Source organism: Schistocerca americana, chromosome 4, assembly GCF_021461395.2.
Source record: "Schistocerca americana isolate TAMUIC-IGC-003095 chromosome 4, iqSchAmer2.1, whole genome shotgun sequence".
Taxonomy (NCBI): domain Eukaryota; kingdom Metazoa; phylum Arthropoda; class Insecta; order Orthoptera; family Acrididae; genus Schistocerca; species Schistocerca americana.
In genome coordinates this window covers 286,893,596-286,909,696 of record NC_060122.1, presented here as the reverse complement: position 1 = coordinate 286,909,696, position 16,101 = coordinate 286,893,596, and the positions used below count along the sequence as shown (strand labels likewise).

General features: G+C 42.8%; 1 protein-coding gene across 1 annotated transcript in view; it reads left to right on the top strand.

The window, feature by feature from the left end:
- Nucleotides 1-16,101, top strand: part of LOC124613421 (FMRFamide receptor-like) — a 47,424-nt gene that overhangs the window by 17,135 nt on the left and 14,188 nt on the right. Inside the window, exon 4 of the mRNA XM_047142124.1 lies at nucleotides 1,249-1,430. Within this exon, the coding sequence (XP_046998080.1) occupies nucleotides 1,249-1,430 (182 nt within the window). The remainder of the gene's footprint in view (nucleotides 1-1,248; nucleotides 1,431-16,101) is intronic.

Below are 16,101 nucleotides of genomic sequence, written 5' to 3'. Positions count from 1 at the left end.
AATATATAATGCGGAACTGACCACTAGACGTCACGAGATGAGGACTCAGTGATACAGTAGAAGGGAATAGGGTATTGTTTTCTCAGCAGAGAAGCAGTAATAGCAGAATGGGTCGGTCAGGAGAGCTCAGTGACTTTGAGATGGGCTAGTCACTGGATGAGACCTGAGTAATGAATCTATCAGGGGCACATCAGTCCTTCTGAAGCTGCCCATGTTGAGTACTGGTGCCGTGACTATGAAGTCGAAACACGAAGAAAAAACCACAGCCAAACCAAGCCCGGGCAGACGGCATCTACTGCAAACAGGGACCTTTGACCACTGCAGAGGGTGGCTTTATAAAGTTAATCGAAATTAGCGGAAGGAATTACTCGTGAGTTCCAAAGTGCGAATAGCAGTCTAGCGAGCACAATGACTATGCGTCAGGGGTTAAAGTGAATGGGGTACAACGGTCCTCAAAAGCCACACACTTATGTTGTCAATGCTGCACGACACTTGATGTGGTATAGAGCGACGCCATTGGCAGTGGATGACTGGGAACGAGTGATTTGCAGTGATGAACCACGTTATACCATTTGGCAATCCAATGGAGGGGTTTGGGTTTGGCGAGTGCCTGGAGAACGTTACTTGCCATAACATGTAGTACCTACAGTGAAGTATGGAGGAAATGGTGATATTGTACGGGGACTTTTTTGTGTTTATGGTGTGGTCCCCTTATTGCATTTTAGAAAATGCTAAATGTGGAAGGATAGAGATATGTTTTACTGTGTCGTTTAGTTTGGAGGCCATAATTGTACCAGCATGGCAATGCGCTCTGTCATGAAGCAGCATCTGTGAGGCAGAGGTTTGTGGAGAACAGCATTCCTACATTGGACTGGCCTGCCCAGTGTCCCAACTTGAACCCAATGGAACACCTGCTTGATGGGTTAGAACGTCGACTTCGTTCCTGACACCAATGTTCAAAATCACTACCTTCTCCAGTTTCGTCTCTTGAGAATGAATGGGCTGCCATTCCTCCACAGACATTCAGACACCTCATTGAAAGTGTCCTCAGCAGTGTTCAAGCCTTCATAAAGGCACACTCCTTATTAATGTCCACTAACAGGTGTCCAGATACTTTTCATCAGATTGTGTACGTTGTCACGCAGTAGATGCACGCTCAAGGATGCGTCTGCATCGCTTGCACAGCCATTGTATCGAGCTTTCTTGTTAATGCACTGACTGTTCACGTTCCTTTGTTTCCACAGACAGAAGATGGGCTTATGGACATGGTGTCGTCGGATTTCGGCAAGCACCCCACGTACCACTCGGTGTTCTACTGGTTCTCGTCCGTCATGTTCGTGCTACTGCCCGTGGTGCTGCTCGCCATCTTCAACTCGTTCCTCGTCATGGCCGTGCACCGCAGCCGCCGCCAGCGCAACCGGATGACGCAGGTAACTGCGCAACACTACGCGACCTTAATGAGGGCGGCTGTACGTCAGCTGCGCCTAGCAATAGAATCACTGTATGACCTATTGTTTGCTTTGTGTGTCTAGCGTAGAATATATACAGGGTGAGTCAACTTACTATTGTCACCAAGAATAATTCCGAAAGTATGATAGGAGCTGAGAAGTTTGTGGCACAAAAGTTGCACATGGGACAACTGGGACGTTAATATGAAGTTGGTTTTTTGTTGCTAGGTGGGATCGCATCAGAGATATGAAGGTCAGCTTTTTTTTTTTTTTTTTTTAATGGGATGCTATAGTTTGATACTCATTTTCTGATAGTGGCTATTGAGACGAATCTAGTGATGTGTAACAGTAAGGTCTTTGAAGATCAATGAAGGTCAGAAAGGTTGCATGAACGTCCATTTACAGAAGGTGTTCGAGGTGATGACCATCGGTATCAATGCAGTGCTCCAATTTTCTTACTGTGTGGCTGGTCCCGGCGGAGGTTCGAGTCCTCCCTCGGGCAGGGGTGTGTGTGTTTGTCCTTTGGATAATTTAGGTGTAAGCTTAGGGACTGATAACCTTAGCAGTTAAGTCCCATAGGATTTCACACACATTTGAACAATCTTCTTATCATGGATTGAACAGTGTTTCTTATCACATCAGCACTTATACAAGCACATGGTCTGACAATTCTCTCTCGAATATCTTCAGGTGTAGTTGGAACATCTTTATAAACAATCTATTTTACGAATCCCCACAAGAAAAAATCCAGAGCCGTCAAGTCGGGCGAACGAGCCGGCCACGACACATCTCCTCCGCGTCAAATCCATGGATTTGGGAATTGTCTCTGCAAAGTTGTCTAACGTTTCTTGCAGGAATGTGGTGTACTTCCTACCATTAAGATTTCCTTCGATGAAATAGGCGCCTATAATTCTGTCCTCCAGAATCCCACACCACACATTCATCGACCTCAGTTTCTGATGTGCAGCTTGCCGCAGCCAACATCGGAAACTACAAGGATTAATTATGAAGTTTCAATTATCATCTAGAAATATCGTAGGCTGTACATATACAAAGGCTCTGGAGGGTATTTCAGGACTCAAACATCAATTACATTTTAATAGTGGCTGTCCTAAATTTGTGTAATGGTTTAATATCAAAAACATAAATTGGTAACAGACACTCTCGAATAGTTTGTATCAAGGCAGTTGTGTGCAATCTACTTTGTTTAAAATTTGTGTAGCTAAAGTACTAAATCAGTGGAAAAGGAAATGCAGAAGAATGCGTGAAACCTGCTTGTGAACACTGTAATTTATGGACGATCAGGTACTATAGGACATGTATGAATGAACTTAACATCCAGAAAACAAAATATCTTCCAGTAGGAGCAGAATTATCCTGTATCCAACTTGATACAGAGGAACTTGCAGCTTGCAGTAGTTCCACATATCTAGGAGTAGAATTTGAACTTTTTTGAGTCATCAGTCTTCTGACTGGTTTGATGTGGCCCGCAACGAATTCATCTTCTGCGCCACAGTGCAAACCTTCTCGTCTCAGATTAGCACTTGCAATCTGTTTTCTCGATTATTTGCTGGATGTGTTCCAATGTCTGTCTTCCCCTACAGTTTTCACCCTCTACGGCTCCATCTAGTACCGCAGAAGTTACTCGCTGATATGACACATGTTTTGTCATCCTGTCCCTTCTTTTTGTCCCTGTTCCCCATACATTCCTTTCCCCACCGATTCTGAGCAGAACCTCCTTATACCTTGCCTTATCAGTCCACCTAATTTTCAACATTCTCCTGTAGCACCATATTTCGAATGTTACGATCCTCTTTGTTCTTGTTTTCCCACTACATTACAATGCTGTGCTCCAAACGTACATTCTCAGGAACTTGTTTCTCAAATTAAGGCCTATGTTTAATACTAGCAGACTTCTCATGGCCAGGAATGCCCTTTTTGCCGTCGCTAGTCTGCTTTTAACGTTCTACTTGCACTGTCCGTCATGGGTTTTTTTGCTTGCTACGTAGCAGAATTCCTTAACTTCATCTACCTCGTGATCAACAAACTTGATGTTAAGTTTCTCGCTGATCTCATTTCTGCTACTTCTCATTACTCTTTCCTTTCTTCGATTTACTCTCAATCCATATTCTGTACTCATTATACTGTTCATTCCATACAGGAGATCCTGTAATTCTTCCTCGCTTTCACGAGGATAGCAAAGTTCTAGCCAATCTTATCATTGATATCCTTTCATCCTGAATTTTAATCCCACTCTTGAACCTTTCTTTTACTTCCATCATTTCTTCTTCGATGTATAGATTGAAGTGTAGGAGCGAAAGACTACATCGCCCTTTATAATCAGTGCACTCATGGTTCTTGTACATATTCTATATTACCCGTCTATCCCTATAGTTTCCCCAGTTTTTTTCAGGATTTCGAATATCTTACGATATTTTAGATTGTCGAACGCTTTTCTTAGGACGACAAATCCTATGAACGAGTCTTGGTTCTTTCAGTCTTGTTTCCATTGCCACCCACATCAGAGCTGCCTCTCTGGTACGTTTACCTTTCCTAAACCCAAAATGATCCTCATCTAACTCTAGAATTTGATACCAGAGGTGAAGAGATTACAAAAGGAATAACGCATGCTAGAAGGCTGAACCTCTTGTTTAAACGGAATCCTTCGGAACAGTGAATTAGGAAAGAAACGGAAATAGTGTACATTACCTGTGAAACTCTGATTAAAAGTTCAATGTTGTATGAGGTAGAGACATGGAGAACTACGGAGAATAAAAGAGGAGGTTGGAGGTCACGAAAATGGATGTGTCCAGACGATCATCGGGAAAATGCCTAGCGAAGAGATTCGATTACGAATGGGTGTAGAAGGGTGATTAACAGCTGACATTGAACAGAAACAATTAATATGGTATGGTCATGTCCAATGTATAGATGAATCCTGTGGATACCACCGTAGGGCAGAATACGTGAAATGACTCCGTCTTCAGGCCACAAGTGGCCCATCTGGACGATCCGACCGCCGTGTCATCCTCAGCTGAGGATGCAGATAGGAGGGGCGTGTTGTCAGCACACCACTCTCCCGGTCATTATGATGGTTTTCTTTGACCAGAGCCGCTACTATTCAGTCGAGTAGCTCCTCAATTGGCATCCCGAGGCTGAGTGCACCCCGAAAAATGGCGGCCGGGTTGGTAACCCATCCAAGTGCCGGCCACGCCCGACAGTGCTTAACTTCGGTGATCTGACGGGAACTGGTGTATCCACTGCGGCACGGCCGTTGTCAGAATACGTGAAAGGCAGAGGAAAATTTGAAAGAGAGAATTGTAAAAGCAGTGAGATTCATCTCTGCAGTCCCGATCTGCAATGGAATCCCAGCACCACAGCACGGCCGCATGGCGCTAGAGGGTCCAAGGCGGAATAGCGCAACCCCCTGATAAGTCGAAGTATCTTGCGGGAATTCGCTTTCTGCATTTGAAGGAAGACAACGCCGCAACAATCCCTGGTGAGTAGGCAGAGCCATGCAACAACAAAGCGCCACTGAAGATCCAAAGAAACAGGTACACCTTCCTAGTATCGTGTAGGGCCCCGCGAGCACGCAGAAATGCCGCAACACGACGTGGCTTGGACTCGACTGATGTCTTGAGTAGTACTGGAGGGAACTGACACCATGAAACCTGCAGGGCTGTCCATAAATCCGTAACAGTACAAGGGAGGGGGGAGGGGGGGGGGGGAATGGAGATTCTTCTGAACATCACGTTGCAAGTCATCCCACATATGTCCCATAATGTTTATGTCTAGGGAGTTTGGTGGCCAGCGGGAGTGTTTAAACTCAGGAGAGTGTTCCTGGAGCCACTCTGTAGCAATTCCGGACGGGTGGGATGTCGCATTGTCCTGCTGGAGCTGCCCAAGTCCGTCGGAATGCACAACGAACACGGATGGATGCAGATGACCAGACGGGAGGCTTACATACGTGTCACCAGTCCCAGTCGTATCTAACTGCACACGCCACACACAATTACAGAGCATTCACCAGCTTGAACATGCAGGGTCCATGGATTCATGAGGTTGTCTCCATACCCGCACACGTCCATCCGCTCGATACAATTTGAAACGAGACTCGTCCGAGCAGGCAACATGTTTCCAGTCATCAACAGTCCAATGTCGGTGTTGACGGGCCCAGACGAGGCGTAAAGCTTTCTGTCGTGCGGTCATCAGCTCCGAAAGCCCGTATCGACGATGATGTTTCGTTGAATGGTTTGCACGCTGACTCTTATTGATGGCCCAGTTTGAAATCTGCAGCAATTTACGGAAGGGTTACACGTTGAACGAATCTCAGTCTTCGCTGGTACCGTTCTTGCAGCATCTTTTTCTGGCCGCAAGCGATATCTGAGATTTCAGGTTTTGCAGGATTCCTGATACTCACAGTACAGCCGTGAAACGATCGTACGAGAAAATCCCTACTTCATCGCTGCCTCGGAGATGCTGTGTCCCATCTCTCGTGCGCCGACTATAACACCACGTTCAAACTCTCTCAAATCTTGATAACCCGCAATCGTAGCAGCAGTAACCGATCTAAGAACTGCGCCGGACACTTGTCTTACATAGGCGTTGCCGACCGCAGCGCCGTATTCTACCTGTTTACATATCTCTGTATTTGAATACGCATGGCGCTTCAGTGTACGATACAATGCTTGGTGGCACAGACGCTTCCAGTGTGGTGAAAAATATCTTAGTGACGCAAAACAAAGTTTAAGACCATGTCTCGGTGAAGAACTGGGGATCGAAGGCTAGCGAATCACAATCGAGGCGATCGTGGAAAAAGTAAAAATCAGTAATGAGTCATTTATCAACATGTTGTACGCTATTTTGAACGTGACTGAAATCGCCACACGCTCGTTTCCACAACTGCTCACGCCGTCTCAAAAATCCGCTGATCCAAGGTTGTACAGCTGTGTCAGGCCAATGGCATTTTTAGCTGTCTAATCACGGTGGCCGAGTGGTGGGTATATCACTACGACGCCGAGGCAAAGGAGTAAAGGGAGCAATGAAAACGTGTTTATTCCACACCGCTGAAAAAGGTGAAGACCCAAACATCATCGAGCAAGGTAGGGCCGTTTCTGCCATTAGGCAAGGCTAGGCGGCCGCCTAAGGCGGCAAATTTTTAGAGGCGGCAAATTGTTAGGGGCGTCAAAGGGAGGGAAAAATTAATTTCAAATCAAACAGCGAAGAAACTGAGGATAAAGCATGAAAACTGAGTAATGCCCCCAGAAAATGACGACGTCTGGACACCTTAGCTTAATCATTAAAAGTATAACAGGAGATTTGCATTGTTGCGCCGTTGGGTGGTGTGGAGGGGGAGGATATCTGAGAGTCCGGTGGCAGTAAAAAAAAGGGGTGCCATTTTTCTTTTCTCACCTATAACGGCAAATATCTAGCAATGACCCTGGGGCAAGACGATGCTGATTATTTTTCGGGATTTCCATAGTGAGGTATTAAGAGTTCGGTCAAACCGTCTATTAACATGTTGCCGAAATCTCCTGATGATGACAAGGGTCTGTCAAAAAGATGCGACAAGGCAAGAATCTGTCCAATGGGGCGTTCTTGCTCCACGAGAACGACCAAGCTCATTCTGCATAGGACAGTCACACATGCCGCTTCTTGGGATATAATATTTTGCCTCGCCCTCAAAACTATTCTGACATGGACGAAGAAACCATTGCGTGTCAGGCATTTCCCGAACGACGACGACATGATTTTTGAGGAAAAAACTTTTGCTGGACAGCCAAAATGCAGTCTTCTACAACCAAGGTGTCCGACAACTCATCCATCGATAGAAAATATGTCGAATTGAGGGTAAATAAATCGGGAAGTACTAACGCCATCAGTAAGTTTCACGGTCGCTGGTTGATTTCTTCGACATCGTAATTAAAACTCCCTGACTAGGTCTTGTACATCTACCGGGTGATCAAATAGTCAGTATAAATTTGAAAACTTAGTAAAACCACGGAATAATGTAGATAGAGAGGTAAAAATTGACACACAAGCTTAGAATGACATGAGGTTTTATTAAAACCAAAAAAAAGAAAACAAAGTATTGCTAGACGCGTGAAAGATCTGTTGCGCGCGTCGTTTGGTGATGATCGTGTGCTCAGCCGCCACTTTCGTCATATTTGGCCTCCCAGGTCCCCAGACCTCAGTCCGTGCGATTATTGGCTTTGGGGTTACCTGAAGTCGCAAGTGTATCGTGATCGACCGCCATCTCTAGGGATGCTGAAAGACAACATCTGACACCAATGCCTCACCACAACTCCGGACATGCATTACAGTGCTGTTCACAACATTATTCCTCGACTACAGCTATTGTTGAGGAATGATGGTGGACATATTGAGCATTTCCTGTAAAGAACATCATCTTTGCTTTGTCTTACTTTGTGATGCTAATTATTGCTATTCTGATCAGTTGAAGCGCCATCTATAGGACATTTTTTGAACTTTATATTTTTTGGTTCTAATAAAACCCTACGTCATTCCAAGCATGAGTGTCAATTTTTACCTCTCTATCTACATTATTCCGTGATTTATTCAGTTTTCAAATTTATACTGACTTTTTGATCACCCTGTATTAACCTCGATTTCAGAGCACTTTCCCCATTCTACCATGCTACTTAAATTACTTTTAATTTATTTCGCTGTAAAATTTATTGTATCAGTATTATTTAGTGCTGTAGTCTCCAGTCTGTAGATCGCTTTGATGGAGCTCTTCATGCTACTTTACTCTGTGCAAGCTACCAGAATAAGAAGCTGAAAAAGATCAGTCATATACGACCTCGACGCAAAAGAAACGAGACTATTCACAGTACTACGAAAGTATTTGTTTTGGTGTGGATACAATCTCCTGTACAGGCAGCACAGAATCTGCCAGTACTCGTCCGCTCGACCCGAGTGGAGTGTCGATTGTAGCTCTATGCGCCTAAGGTTGAGAACTGTGGAGTCCATTAAATGGGTCAGGTGTGCACTACACGTCAGAGACTGCTACCCAGGGGAGTGACTGTGTGTGGGGTGTACACGAGGATTCTTTAGATCAGGTGGCACACTATCCTGTCCAGACAATGATAGCTGTAGGAGACCCGGAAGTATCATCGTAAAATCCAAGGACCCCCTTCCCCCACCTACAGGGGAGAGTAATAAAATCCTAGTGGTTAATTACTGAAGTAATCACAACAAAGTGCCAAAGTTTGAAGCATTCCTACAAAGTAGTGGAGCTCATGTAATACTAGGAATAGAGAGATGTTTAGAACTCAAAATTAATAGCAGTGCGTTTTTTTTAGTTTTTTTTTTTTAGGGAAATTAAACGTATATCGAAAGGATAAAATGATGGGAAACGGAGGTGATGTATTTGTTGTAGTAGACAAGAAACTGAAATTCAGCAAGGTAGGAACTGAAGCTGCAAGTGAGACTGATTAAGCGAGACTCAGTATCAGGGGTGGATATAAACTGATAAATGTATCCTTCTAGTGACAACCAGACTCATTACGTGAAGTCGAAAACTTTAGAGAAACCCTCGGTTCGCTATTACCCCAAGTTCCCCAACCACACTACCATCATTAGAAGAGACTTTACGTATCCAAAAATGAAATGGGAAAATTAGTTTTGTAAGCGGTGGGCGTGACAAGACAGCCTGCGAATCATTACCAGATGCTTTCTCAGAGAACTTCTTAGAGCAGGTTGTTCGGAAGCCCAATTATAATGAAAAATTGATCTAATAGCAACAAATACATCTAACCTCTTTGATGATTTGGTTGGTTGGTTGGTTTTGGGGAAGGAGACCAGACAGCGTGGTCATCGGTCTCATCGGATTAGGGAAGGATGGGGAAGGAAGTCAGCCGTGCCCTTTCAGAGGAACCATCCCGGCATTTGCCTGGAGCGATTTAGGGAAATCACGGAAAACCTAAATCAGGATGGCCGGACGCGGGATTGAACCGTCGTCCTCCCGAATGCGAGTCCAGTGTCTAACCACTGCGCCACCCCGCTCGGTTTTGATGATTTCCAACTAGAATGACCATGAGGCAGTTGTAACAACAAAGATTACCAAAGTACAAAAGGCAACTAAAAGAAGTTGAAAAATTTATGTTTTCAGTGATACACTCGTAGATAAACAGGCAGCAGTGTTATATCTGTATGAGGAACCCGAAACCTTTAGTTCAAGACAAGAGAGCGTAAAGCAATTATGACCCAAGTTTAAAAGAATAGTTGACAGTGCACTGGATGGAATGTAACTGTAGAACAGTTCATGATGGGAGTGACACTCTATGGTATACAGTCACTACAAAGAAAAAAGAGAGACAGAGAAACAGAGACGACTGCATAACAGGCTTAAAACAAATCACAGGCCTATATATAGAGAGATAGTCAATGAAATGCGTTCGGTTGTCAAGAGCGCAATGAGTGAAGCCTTAAACAATTGTAGTAGCAGAATATTATCGAAAGATCCCTCTTAAAAACCGGAGAAATTCTGGTCGTATAAGGAGTATTGCCTCAATTAAATCCTCATGTCACTGAAAAGACGCGTGACACGCAATTTAGTGTCTGTGGAGTGAGAAACAGCTGAAATCGTTAAAACTGAACCGAGTTCCACAAAACGTTGGAATCTCTGTCAAATTCTATACGAAATTGCGATCGAGTTAGCCCCTCTGCTAACCATAATATACCGAAAATCCCTCAAACAGAAAACTTGTTCCAGTGGTTGGAAGAAAGCAATGGTCACATCCATCTACAAGAAGGGCAGCAGAAGTAAAAACCACCGTCCAGTCTCATTGACCTCCATTTGTTGTGGAATCGTAGAACGTATGATGAGCTCAAATGTAAGGAGGTATCCCGAACAGAGTGACTTCCTTCGTGCCATCCAGCATGCATTCGGAACACATCGATCATGTGAAACCCAACTGGCGCCTTGTTCACTTGACAACCTGAAGGCTACGGATCAAGAAAGTCAGGTAAATGAAGTGTTTTTTGATTTCCGAAAGGCATTTGACTGAGTACCACACATATACTTACTATCGAATCTACGACCATATAGAGTATCAAGCGAGAGTTTTGGATTTATTGACAGGGAAGACACATCATTATCTATAGAATGGAGGGTCTTTAACAGATGCAGAAGTAACTTCAATTGTGCCCCAGGGAAGGGTGTCGGGGCTCTTGTTGATCATGTTGTATTCTAATCACCTTGAAAACAATATTGATAGAAACTTCAGACTTTTCGCAAATGATAATCGTTATCTGTAACGAAATATTGTCTGAAAGCAGCTGCACGAATATTCAGTTATATCTTGATAAGATTTCAAAGTTGTGCAAAGCTTGACCACTTGTTTCAGATGTTCAGATATGTAAAATTTTGCACTTCACAAAACGGAAAAACGTAGTATCATATGGCTATAATATCAATGAGTCACAACTGGAATCGATCAACTCAATCAAATACATGGGTGGAACAGAAAGTGGGGATATCAAGTGGAACGATCACATAAGCTCAGTTGTAGATAAAGCAGGTAGCAGGTTTCGGTTCATTGGTAGAATACAAGGGAAATGCAGTCAGTCTGCGAGGTTGCATACAAACACTCTTGGGACCCACCCTAGACTACTGATTAAGTGTATAGGATCGGTACCTAATAGGACTATCAAGGGGTATTAAACATATACAAAGAAGGGCAGCACGAACGGTCAAATGTTTGTTTGACCCATGCGAGAGTGTCACAGAGGTGCTACAGTAACTGAAATGGCAGAAGACACACGCAAATTTATGCCACGTAAGCACACCTAAAAAGTTTCTAGAACCACCTTTAAGTGACGAATCTAGGAATATCTCTCCCACATTGTAGTTATGCTCTTCAGTCCGAAAACTGGTTTGATGCACCTCTCCATGATACTCTACGCCGTGCAAGCCTCTTCATCTCTGCATAACTACTGCATCGTAACTAAATTCACTTGAACCTGATTTCTGTATTCGTCTCTTGGTCTCCCTCTGCAATTTTTACTCCCCACATTTCCCTCTAATACCAAACTGACAATTCTGCGAGGTCTCGTAATGTATTCGTACATCAGCAACCGACCCCTTCTTTTAGTCAAGTTATCCTATAAATTTTTTCCCTCGAATTCGATTCAGTGCCTCCTCATTAATTATTACATCCACCCATCCAATTTTCAGCATCCTTGTGAGCACCATATTTCAAAAGCTTATGTTATCTTCTTGTCTGAACTACTTATAGTCCAATTTTCACTTCCTTACAGGGCTGCACTCAACACAAATACCTACAGAAAAGATTTCGTAACACTTTTCCTCTTTTTTCAGATCTGCATTTCGAGCTATATCCAGTACGGATTTTAAATGCTTTCTACTTCTGTCATTGGTTATTTTGCTACCAAGTGGCAAAACTCATCTATTACGTTTAGCATCTCATTTCCTAATCTAATTCCCTCGGCGCCACTTAATTTAATTCGACAACATTCCATTTTTTTACTTTTGTTGATGATCATATTATGACCTCCTTTCAAGACCTTTTGCTATTCGTTCAACTGTTCTTCGATGTCCTTTGCTGTTTCTCATAATTACAATGTCTTTGGCAAATCTCAAAGTTTCTCCTTGAACTTTAAATCATTGTTCAAATTTTTATTTGGCTTCCTTTGATGATTGCTCAGTGTACATACTGAACAACATCGAGGATACGCTACAACCCTATCTAGCTCCCTTCTCAATTAAGGCTTCTGTTTCGTGTCCTTCAGCTCTTATAACGGCAGTCAGATTTCTTTACAAGCTGTTCATAAGCTTTCGCTTCCTGTATTTAACTTTGCTCCTTTAGAATTTAAAAGTGTGTATTCCAATCAGTGTTGTCAAAAGCTTCGTCTGTCTCTACAAATGCTATAAACGTAGGTTTCCCTCTCTTGTACCTATCTTCTAACAAAAGTCGCAGGGGCAGTAATGCTTCAAGTGTTTGTACATGCCTCCGGAAGCCAAACAGATCTTCAACGAAGTCGGTTTCCACCAGTCTTTTCATTCTTCTGTAAATAATTTGTGTCAATATTTTGCACCATCAATTGTTAAACTTACAACACCTGCTTTCTTTGTAATTGGTACTGTCACATTCTTTTTGAAGTCTGAGGGTTTTTCGCCTGTCTCATATATCTTGCACACCAGATGGAACAGTTATGTTATGGTTGATTCTCCTAGGGATATCAATAATTCTGATGGATTGTCATCGATATTAGGGGTCTTGTTTTCACTTAGACCTTTCAGAGCTCCTTCTAGTACTTCACGCAATATTATATCTCCCATCTCATCTTCACCGGCTGTCTGTTTTCTTCTGTTAATATTGCCTTCACGTTCATTTTCGCTGGTATCGCTACCGTAAGGATTGCGAACTCAAGATTAGTCTAATTACAAAACGCGCAGAGGTATTGAAGCAATTATTCTTCCCGCGCTCCATATTTGAATAGAACTGGAAGACGGTCTAGTAACTGGTACCCTTTGGCCATAGGCCTACTTTACAGTGGTTTGTATAGATGTAGATGTAGTCAAGCTCACATTAAGCTGTAACTTAATTCAGATCTGCAAAACTGAAGGCGTAATTACAAGCATAATATTCCAGGTACAGAATGTTAAAAAAGTATTCTATATTTTGAGAGGAGATATGAACCAAAACAAATATCCAGTAAACACGAGCCCTATATTGCAGAACTTAAGAGGTATACATACTTGTTCATCTTCGGTACTGTGAAACACGTTTGTCTACTGCATGCTCTTTGCTATTAAGAACGACCTACAGAATGCAGTAAAAAAATGAGGACGCCTGGATCCAACATGCTATAAATATCTCTTAGTGCTCTTACTGTAAAACATTCATGGTTTCCGGCGGGTGCAGTGCATACGTTAGCTCTAATGGAAGGAGTCTGTGTTTTGATAAGTTTGTGAAACGTGTTTACATTACGGTATTATCTTTGTCCTTGCCAGCATAATAGAAGCGTAATATTCCACACCATACTGAGCACCTCCTTTAGCAGTGGCTCTCAAGTGCAGTTCGTGTGTAATAGCAACCAAATTACATTATACGCTCTGGTTCTAGGCGCTCCAGTCCGGAGCCGCGCTGCTGCTACGGTCGCAGGTTCGAATCCTGCCTCGGGCATGGGTGTGTGTGATGTCCTTAGGTTAGTTATGTTTAAGTAGTTCTAAGTTCTAGGGGACTGATGACCACAGCAGTTGAGTCCCATAGTGCTCAGAGCCATTTGAACCATTTTTATACGCTCTGGTGTTTTGCTTGCTGCATTCTATAGATGGCAGTAGAAGAGATTTATTTCACTCTAGCGACGATGCACAAGTGCTCACAGCTTTTTACTGGAATTTTTTTCATGTTTTGGTCCATACTCAAGATATAGAATACTTTTGTTTAATACACCGTATTTCAGAAGAGGTTTCGTAATAATATCAAACTATGTTCAAACAATGCAATAGTATGTTAAGGAACATATTCTCTTAACATTTGTGCATCCACATTAGAAATAGTTTGAGATAAAGGGAGTGAATGAAACTTGTTAACTTCCTAGAGTCCTGATCTTCCTGTAAGTAATGGGGTACCTATTTAGTTGAGAGCAGGCTATCGTATAGCGGAAGTAGTGGAGGAAAAACCCTGCAGTCAAGTTGGAAAATTTGGAAATTTGTGGTAAGATCCTATGGGACCAAACTGCTGAGGTCATCAGTCCCTAAGTTTACTCACTGCTTAACCTAACTTGAACTAAATTACGCTAAGGACAACACACACACCCAGGCCCGAGGGAGGACTCGAACCTCCGACATGGAGCGGCTGCGCAATCCGTGACATGGCGCCTCTAACCGCGCGGCCACTCCGCGCGGCCTTGCGGTCAAGTTCTTAGTGGAAAGTGTTTATGTGAAATCAGAGGCTTTGTAAAACTTAACTTACCAGTATCGTGCTGCCATTATCAGAGACTCGGATAATCAATTTCACACACGTGTACAGCCAGCAGCCGATGTGTGTGCAGTCATTAACGGCGATGTACCGTGCGTGATTGAACAGCTGCGTAGCCGTTGGCTGTTGACAACCCGGAGCCCTGCACCGTGCACGCCCTGCCTCTCGTGCAGTGTTTCTGCTTCGGCGCTGGGATACTACTAGAGTCGTTATGACAGTTGCACTGCAACAAAACCACGGTTCGGTAATTTTGCTTCACTACATAAGTGACGTAATAAACCGTAGGATTACCGGCAGCATTGGTAGAACTGGTAGGGAAAGAAACATAAATAAATGTGTGGATTTGTTTTGCACGTAATTAGAACCACACCTCATTCGGTATTAGTCCATTGTGTATTTTTATATCGTTGCAGAATATAAAATGCATTTTGTGAGTAATAAAAAGTAGTTTATCACGTAACTTTTGCACTTTCATGCAACGAAAGCAGTTACTTTTGATGCTAGTACCTTTTGCATGCAGAAACATTAAAATATGTACGCAATTATTTTTGATATCTTGTACTCAACAGAACGTTCTTCATCACGATCAAAGGCAAGAGTGTCCTGTTACTATCGATAGATGCGAAAATCGTTTATGAATAACAGAAACATGTCTGATATAGATTCGTCGAAGTATTGAAGCGATGTTTGATGTATTTTTGTTTTATTTTTTCTACAGCATCCCTCTGTTTCACATTACAAATCTACAATTTTCTAATAAAAACTGAATTAAACAGCGACAATTTCAGTTTTGCTGTAAATACTGTTTACTCTTACGCATCAGAGAGGACGACGACTATGTAAGACAAAAATGTTCCTCACGTTACCCGGCCCATTATATATATCCTCACTCAGTTTCTAGATGGCTCTCTGCTTCCGGTTTTTAGGGCAATCTAAGACACTGATCGCATATGTAAAGAAAGCGATCGTTACTAGTTAACGCCCGATAAGTACGCCACACGTATAACATACAAGAGATGCGGGTACGACCTTAACTGAGTAAAGCTACTAGGAAACCTACCGTAGTCCACACTTGCTTATGGTAGTCTAAGGTAGCCTACGGTAGTTTTACAATTCTATTTGTGATCAATGCTGAAACACTGCATAGATAACTACTTGTAAATACGAAATAAGAAAATAAAGCTTAAGAAAATAAAGCTTAAGAAAATACCAATGATGGTGTAATGGTACCATTTGGAGAATGTAGCGAAACTGATTATTACACAGTCTCGCTATACCTATAGCTAAACCCTGAAAGCGGAGGGTGCTTAACATGGCTCAGTCACTTTCATCTTTTCCTATTACAGTCGCTATTAGTTTACGTGAAGAACCGTTGTTGGTAAAATGCTTTGTGGGCTCGTATCTTTCCAGTTTTACTTTCATGAGCTTTCGCGAGACGTAGAAGGAAATAATATATTGGTTGACTCTTGTAGAAAAGTATGCTCTCAGAACTTTAACAGTAATCCACACAGTGATGCAGAACACATCTCTCGCAGTGTCTGCCACTGGAGTTGAGTGAGCATTACTGTGGCATTTTCGGCTTACTAAATGAACCTGCAACGAAACACACTGCTGCTCTTTCGAACTTCTCTATTCCCTCTATCAGTCCTACCTGTTACAGACCTCAATGTTCAGCTACTGGT